This window comes from Puntigrus tetrazona, chromosome 5 (genome assembly GCF_018831695.1).
Source record: "Puntigrus tetrazona isolate hp1 chromosome 5, ASM1883169v1, whole genome shotgun sequence".
In the NCBI taxonomy this organism is placed as follows: domain Eukaryota; kingdom Metazoa; phylum Chordata; class Actinopteri; order Cypriniformes; family Cyprinidae; genus Puntigrus; species Puntigrus tetrazona.
In genome coordinates this window covers 278,507-286,675 of record NC_056703.1, presented here as the reverse complement: position 1 = coordinate 286,675, position 8,169 = coordinate 278,507, and the positions used below count along the sequence as shown (strand labels likewise).

At 36.1% G+C, this 8,169-nt stretch overlaps 1 protein-coding gene across 1 annotated transcript; it reads left to right on the top strand.

The window, feature by feature from the left end:
• Window positions 1-377: 377 nt before the first annotated feature.
• paip1 (poly(A) binding protein interacting protein 1) lies at window positions 378-7,725 on the top strand. The gene is made up of 11 exons (XM_043238854.1): window positions 378-736; window positions 1,915-2,036; window positions 2,127-2,324; window positions 3,143-3,255; window positions 3,438-3,549; window positions 4,212-4,337; window positions 4,601-4,707; window positions 5,444-5,561; window positions 5,672-5,726; window positions 5,959-6,037; window positions 6,860-7,725. Exons 1-11 carry the CDS (start codon window positions 595-597, stop codon window positions 6,948-6,950), a joined length of 1,263 nt encoding a protein of 420 aa, XP_043094789.1. The 5' UTR covers window positions 378-594; the 3' UTR covers window positions 6,951-7,725.
• The last annotated feature ends 444 nt before the right edge of the window (window positions 7,726-8,169 follow it).

Sequence of the window (8,169 nt, the reverse complement as noted above, 5' to 3'; positions counted from 1 at the left end):
TAAAGGTTGGAGCAAAACTCTGCAAGACAGTGGCCCTTGAGGACCAGAGTCGAGAACCGTGTACCGTAGTTTTTTTTATGTAAAAATTTATTTCTAAACAAGTTCCTAACATGCTGTAATAAAGATAAGTTTCATTAAATCAAAGTGAAGCCACTTTTTTTTCATTGAACATTTGATTTTATCTATGTTATTTATGCAAATACATAACTGTAGCATCTGGTGTATTTTTAGTTTCAAACTATAGTTTTTATGCCAAATTCCTGTCGAAATAAAGCTTAAAATATCCTCCGTTTGTTCGCGAAGCCATGATTTACCGCAACATTTCTCCAATGGGATGACAATTATTTCCAATAGATGGCAGTGCTCCTCCGATCAGCTGGTGTTTCTGGAGAACGACTGAGGAAGTGATTAGTGCTTTTAACAGAGGGACAGATGCCAGAAACAGAAATAGTAAACATGAAAGTGAGAAGCAGGCTGTAGAGCGAAGCTGTCTGTGTAGCGTACAGCGGCCCACTGAGATCCGATCCGTGTGTTTATTCGCGTCTGACGACAGACAGTTGTGATCGGACGGGGGAGACCAGCGAGACGAAGATCATGTACAACAACAACAACAGCGGCAGCACACCGTCCTCCTCCTCATCATCCGAGGCTGGAGACATCAGAAGTTCAGTGTTTAACCCGGGCGAGCCGCTTAGACAGCCGCGCACGTCTCCTCCGGTGTCTGACAGCAGCGCAGGTGAAGTAAAGTTCAGTGCTAGCTGACATGCTAGTCCGCTAATAATTGCCTCTGCGAAGTGGCTAACGGTGTCGGGGGCTTTTCAGGGGGGCATACGCGCACAATTCCTAGTCCTTTTTTTGTCTGGTCCTCCATTTGTGACACCCTCGGTTATAATAAGCAGAACTTTTGGATTAATTTGCCCGTGGAGTAGTGACTTCGGTCGATGACAGTTAATGCTAGTCATTGTTCCATCGCGATATAAATACACGCATTTACGTGTATGTGAGTGTAACTATTTTTGTATATATGCGTCAGATATAGAGAAATATGTTAATAGTTGAGTAAGGTAAAAAGCTGCTTTTTAACAACGGCAGTAGTATTGTATGAACACGTATATGGGGTACATGTTTGTGTGTAAAATTGACGTTTTGACAATGTGAAACCTATTTTTGTAACATTTCATTAGAGGTGACTATAGCTATAAAGGCAACTATAGATGGATAGATAGAAAGCTATATAAATATCTGAAAGGATGGATGGCTAGATGGATAAATCTATGGATGGATGTGTTACAAAGCACATCAGCATTTTCCACCTTATCTTGCTATGTTATATGTACTTATCTATAGATGGATAACTAGATGGACGGATGAATAGATAGATAGATAGATGATAGTTGCACGAATGGATGGTTTCAGAGATCAATGAATAGGTGGGTAGATGGATAAATTAATGGATAGATGGAAGGATGAATAGAGTGCAAAGTACATCAGCCATTTTATCCATAGTCTTGCTGTTTAACCACATCTTGCCTTTTTGCATTTTTTAGACGGATGCATTATTGCTGGATAAATATATAGATGCAAAGATGAGGGCTAAATAGACGATAGATGCATGAATGTATGGATGCAGAAATGGATGGATAGATAAATTAATCGGATGGATGGACAAATGCACGAATTAGTAGATCGATGAGTGGTTTAGTGGTCACCAGCAGTTAGTTGATTAAGACATCTGGCCGAAGTTTCGGAGAAGTCGCCTTAAGGACAAACCTGCTTTTTCTTCGTTGTTACTCTTTCTGACATTTTAGAATACTAGTAAAGTCATCAAAACTGTGAAATAACACAAAAGAGGAATCGGTGTGCATTGTGACTACAGACAACTTTAATGGCAATCTTCATCTTTTAATCTTCCAGAGAGCAGATCTCCCCTTCCTTCGGGGCACAATAGCAGCAGTGGCACAGATGCACTTGTGAAAAACTCCAAACTGTCTGCCGCTGCGCCTGAGTTTGTCCCGGGCTATTATGCATCATTCCAGGTGGGTCCATGTTTTGACACTTTAATTGTGAATTTACTGTGGCATTAGTGTCTAATATTCTCATTTCTTTTCTTTTTTTTTTGCTCTTAGGATGATGTATATTCCGATGGATCTGAAGGATACTATGCCGAACCCTCACTGGCTGATTTTGTTCAGGATTTTGTAAGCCATCTGAACTCATCTCCGGGGTCCTTCGAGTCAGAAATCGATTACATCACAGATACGCTGAACAGCTACGTCACTACGGAGGAGATTCTGCAGGAGCTGGTAGAGCTCATTTATGTACAGGTGTGTTTCTGAGGACTCTAATCGTGAATCTGTGTGGGAACCTGTCAAAACACAATGAGAACTTTTTTAACGTGTTAAACAGAACTTTAAAATGACATGAGAATGAGTAAATAATGGCAGAATTTTGGCTTCTGAATGAACTATACCCCTAAATCTCACTATAAAAAATATTTTTTAATAATTAATTGCAGAAGGTAAATGTTATAATGTTCTTTTATGTTGTGCAATTATTTATCATTTTTGATTTAGACTGATTTACACTTGATTCTTATTACTGCAGTTACTATTCAATTTTGTGGAATACATAATAAGCAATATAAATGCATAATTTACTCCATAAATACAAGTCAATATTTTATATCGATCTGATCATATATTTATTTATAGGTCTTTAATAAATTAACAATGTACGTTCCATATTACATGTCCATATTTATTGTTTTTTTTATAATATTATCTATACATATTACTCTATTTATTCCTTAAGTGGATGCACACATATGTGAATAATCTGAAATATAAATGAATAATAATAAACAATCTTACATTTTCATTATAAAATGTGTTTTGCATGCTCATCCTCTGCAACACCTTGGGTATTATTATATAAAAAAAAAACCCAAATTGGTTATTAATGGTTAATTTTCAAATCATGTGTCCATGCTGTATTCATTTTTGAAAAGGCAGAACTGAAATTTGCTAAATATTGCTACAATACTGGTTTTAATGTGTGCACTGCACAACCCTAATCAAACAGAATTAATTTAGCAGTTATTATTAAGATGAACACTTTGAAATCCCACATTTGTATTCCACAGTCCACGTCTATCCCTAACTTCGCCTACACAGGGGCACGACTCTGTAACCATCTGTCTCATCACATCCGTCTCAGTCCAGTCAGCGGTAACTTCAGACAGCTTCTGCTGAAGAGGTACATTTCAAATTTTAGCAATGTAATGCTTAATATTTCTATATGTTTCATAAAAGTGGCTTGGTTATTAAAGTCAACAGCCTCTTCCCTTTTCTCTCCTAGCCTTTACTTTCGGTTTCATTTAGTCTCGTTTTTGCTAAGTTTCATTTATCCTTTAACTCCCGTTCTGTGTGCTTGTGTAGGTGTCGAACCGAGTATGAGCAGAGGGAGCAGGCAGTAAGAGGAGAACCAGACACCCAGAAAAGGTTTCACTCTTATGTGCTGTTTCTGGGGGAGCTTTATCTTAACCTGGAGGTCAGTTCACTACCAGTGCTTTTCACTCATTAACACTAAATATAATAAATGATTGATTACACTGCTCTCTGGAATACGGTCTATTGACCAATATGAATCAGTATTTATACCCATCTAATTTTGTACTCATTTATTTATTTTTTACAGCTGTCTGATGAACTAAACAATGTACAGTGTTATTTTAGTCTTAGTTATAGTTTTAATTTTAGTTAATTTTTTAGTTTGTAATTTTGCTTTTATTATCTTTTTTATCTAATTATTATTTTATTATTATTATTTTATTATCTAATTACTATTTTTTTATTTTATTTATTATATATTTATAGTCTAAGTCTATTTATTTTCAAATAAGTCAATTTAGGACTTGCGAAGTCAAAATGTCTTAAATTTATTTAGTTAGTTAAATTCTTCTATTTCAGAATCATTTAAATGAACAGATCACGATTCCAATCAAGATTACAAAATAAACCCAACGGCAGAGCTTGACCCGCTACTTCCGAGCAAATTATGTAATGCATAAGTCTAAACCAATTGCTACCGTTTATATATCCATTCCTTTGCATAAACAAGTGTATAAATCCTACCACGCGTATCTGCTTGAATTCAAAAGTCAGCTGTATATTTAGCTACTACAATTCTTCATTCTTTCAATTAACTTTCAGATAAAAAGCGGAAAGGACACACCTGGGCGAGCTATTGTTTTACTGGGAGCGCTAAGGGATCTTTTGAACGCTTTATTCTCTCACCCAGATGACCCCAACCTGATGTGTGCAGTCAAATTACTTAAGGTTTGACGTATATTCCTGATCTTACAAACAGCAAATGCACTAAATGGTACTGTTTCAAAGCAAATGTCAGCGCAAGCTCGTAGGAGTTACCAAGTGACCTTAGGACTCAACATAAGATCATTAGTGACAGTAATCCTGACACAAACAAAGACTTTGAAATCGCCAGGCAACTTAAAGAAGTGAAATGGAAAGACTAATTAATATAATGCAGTGCTATACTGTCCGTGTTGACTAGCGTTGTTTTACTGTACTGATTTGACAAGCTGAGTGGTTCCATTCTGGAAGACACATGGAAGGAGAGAGGCCAGTCAGACATGGATGAGGTAATCAAGAAGATTGAAGACGTTGTACTGGATGCCAAATGCAGCCGGTGAGTGAGTCAGGCAACGGTTCAACAAGTAAATCATTATACATAACTAAAACGATCGAAAACGGCACAACAAAAGAAAATTGTTGCAAAACACAACAAAGAGAGAATGGCTAAAATGTTAAATGAATATTTAAACAAAATATATATTAAAAAACCGAAGTATTTTAGTTAGTGTTGGGCTATATGGCCAAAAAAATCACACAAATTTTTTTCAAATCATTCGATATCGATAATTATCACAATAAATGTCAAATCTTTTTTTTTTTTTTTTTTTTTTTTTAAAGCCATGTTTTTGCTCCAAAATGAAGGTTGAGGAACCCTGACCATTACCTTAACAATATCTAAAAAGAAAATTCGTAGTTTTCTTAGTTTCTCGTTCAAATGAGTCGTGCCGTTTCATTCATATTACATAGAACATTTTTCGAACTCTTCATATCGTTTTACCGAGGAAAATTATATCTCGATAATTATCGATTATTAGTGATACCAAAATACACTTATATCTATAATGTGCTATTGAGCGGTGTTTGCACTTTTGCTGTTTATTATTGTACTTTTGCATAAAGCTGAGTTGCATTGTATTTGTTTTTGCTCATGACACTGGAAATCATAGCTTTGTTGCTGAATGTCACTGTCAGTGTGTACAGCTCTTAGATTGTTGAGCTGCACAGTTGCGTTATTGATATATGCACTGTATCCGGGTTTATTAATGTTTACTGTATGTGTGCCTTTGTAGAGATGTCAAGCAGATGCTGTTGAAGCTGGTGGAGCTACGGTCCAGTAACTGGGGTCGCGTTCAGACAGCTGCTGTGTCCAGTGACGCTACGCCTGACAACGACCCCAACTACTTTATGGTGAGCAATGTCAAAGAAATGAAATTCAGTGAAAGCTCTGGAGTACCTCTGACCGTGTGATAGTTTTGTAGCCTCTTTTAATGCGTTTCTGTCATGGTGTTGCTCCTCAGAATGAACCAACCTTCTACACAGCAGATGGGACGCCTTTCACAGCAGCGGATCCTGGTGAGTCTGCTGTGACCCACTCACTTGTGTTTTATTAAATCAAAACCATGACTGGATTCAAAATCCAAAGACAGTTGGATAGAAAACAAGCATGTTTTATTATTTTCATATAATTAAGTACACTTTAATGTATTTTTAACGTTATTTATTCTCATTACCATAACATGACTTTATTTATTTTAATTATGAAAATGACTGTATTATTTATTACTATTCATTCCCCCCACCACAGAATACTCCGATAAATACCAGGAGATCCTAGACAGAGAAGACTACTTCCCTGATGCATATGAAGAGAATGGAAATGATTCGTAAGTATTTGTGAGAATATCCAAATTTTTGATTGCATGCTGTGCAATTGAGATTCTAAAAAATAAATAAATAAATATATATATATATATATATATATATATAATTTTTTTTTTTTTTTTAATGTATTTTTTTTTTTAATTTCTTATATTTTAGATTCTTTTTTATTTTATTTCAGGTAACAAAATGTTACTTATGGTTTTAGTTAACTCTAATAATCCTGCCGTGACCGTCCCCTCTGCTCAAACTCCAGTAATTGTCCTCCTCACAATGATGCTGGGGGGAGTCAAAGAGCACATTTTAGTGAAGTCAGCAGTCCAGGGAGAGAGGGGGGCTTAGCAAGACCTGCCAGTCTTATTCAGCATAGTCTTCAGCCCATTGGATGGGCCAGGAGCACTTAACAAAGACCAGCCAACAGGGGGAGACTGTTACTCATGTGATCAATTTTAAAAGAACTTTCTATATTCAGTACAGTGTGTGTAAGAAACAAAAGTTGAAATAGGCCTGAACAATCAGAAATGATTAGTTTATATTCATAACGTTAAATAGGTGTGTTTTTGTTGTTTAAATGGACTCCCTTATGCTCACCGTGGCGGCGTTTGATGACTAATACAATAAAAATTGTAATATTGGGAACTGTAATTTCAGCAGCTATAATTAGTTTAATGCATCCTTGCTAAATAGAAGTACTTTAGATCTACTCAAAATCGCAAGGAGAGAAAAAAGACAGAATTGTGAGATATAAAGTGGCAATACTTTTTTCATCCCGTGAATGGAAACAAGCTTTCACGCACTTATAATGAAGGATTGCTTCTGTGTTGCAGCTTCTGCGGCGACGAAGATGAAATGGATCCGGAGATCGAGGAGGCGTTTGAGAGGTTTTGCATGGAGTCGGACGCAAGACGAAAGAAATGAGAGACTGTGAGATGGTCACGTTGACGTCACACCCGACCAGCTGGAATGTTTCAGAGCGGCAAAACCAAGAAAGTTTCGGTTGATTTTCTTTTTGATTTCTCAACAAGCACTTCTTGGCTACAATGTCACTGGATTTAATGGCTGGGATTACTGTTTAGTTGTAATGCAGCACAATTGGCGAGTCCGTCGGGCCATCGAATTTCCATCGGTTTGGCATTTGGGTTGTGAGGTTTATTTTAATGTGTGTTCTGATTGGTCAAAAATCCCAAAAAAAGTTTGCAGTGAGATTTTAATATGAGCCGAAGAGTAGCATCATCAAATTTAAGTGTGGTTTGTTTGCAAACTAACTGCTCAGTATCCAACTAAGTGTAGGAGAAACTGATTTTTGCATTTTACTCCTCGAGGCTTTGTCATGTAGAGTTAAAGAGCACAGGGATAAAGACGAAAACGTTTTAAGAATGGTTTTTTTCTTCCTTTATCAGATTCTCCTCAAACCTTTTTAGATTTTATGCACATGTATGAAGAAAAAGGAGCCCTGACTTTATAGTCCGTTTGGTTTTTGGAATGCAGGAAGAACGTTGGCAAATGTTAAGTGTATCAATTTGGAGGAAAAGCTCGGCACAGGTTTATACAGATTCATCCGCCACTGTGATTTACAGAACCTTTCTCATCAACAACATCTCATGGAACCCATATAAAGGAATGTTTATTTTACTATAGTTGTAAATATTATTTACTGCATTGTTTGCCTGCAATAAATCTTTATAAAAACACAGTCTCTTTGCGTTTCATCGGAAACCCAAGTGACCTGGGCCCGTATTCACAAAACATGTAGTCTTACCATTAACAGTTCTCTTGAATAGTTTTTAGCAAAGAGTTTTCACTTAAACCTATCCACACCTGCATAGACTAACTTTTACTAAGGAGTAGAGAGAAGTCTTAAGCTAAGAGTGTGGGCGGGGTTGACCTTTTTGCCACGGATGAAAAAAAAAAAAAAAAAAAAAGCCTTATATTTACATTTATAGTTCAAGAAAATTATAATAAAACTGATATTCGATGAATAAAGGGCTGAACATCCCAGTAATTCACTCCAAAATTATAATAAAAACTAATTTTTAGCATTTATGAAATGAAACTAAAAACATTTTCATATTAATATCGGTGTAACTTTATTTGAATTAATTATATGGGGAATAAAAGTTTTTATAATTTATATTTT

Bases quoted from the DNA above. Each gene is read 5' to 3' on its own strand.
- paip1 (XM_043238854.1), top strand. From the start codon at position 595: ATGTACAACAACAACAACAGCGGCAGCACACCGTCCTCCTCCTCATCA. The intron at 3,256-3,437 runs GTACATTTCAAA...GTGCTTGTGTAG, and splicing joins AGACAGCTTCTGCTGAAGAG to GTGTCGAACCGAGTATGAGC. The intron at 4,338-4,600 runs GTTTGACGTATA...TGATTTGACAAG, and splicing joins GTGCAGTCAAATTACTTAAG to CTGAGTGGTTCCATTCTGGA.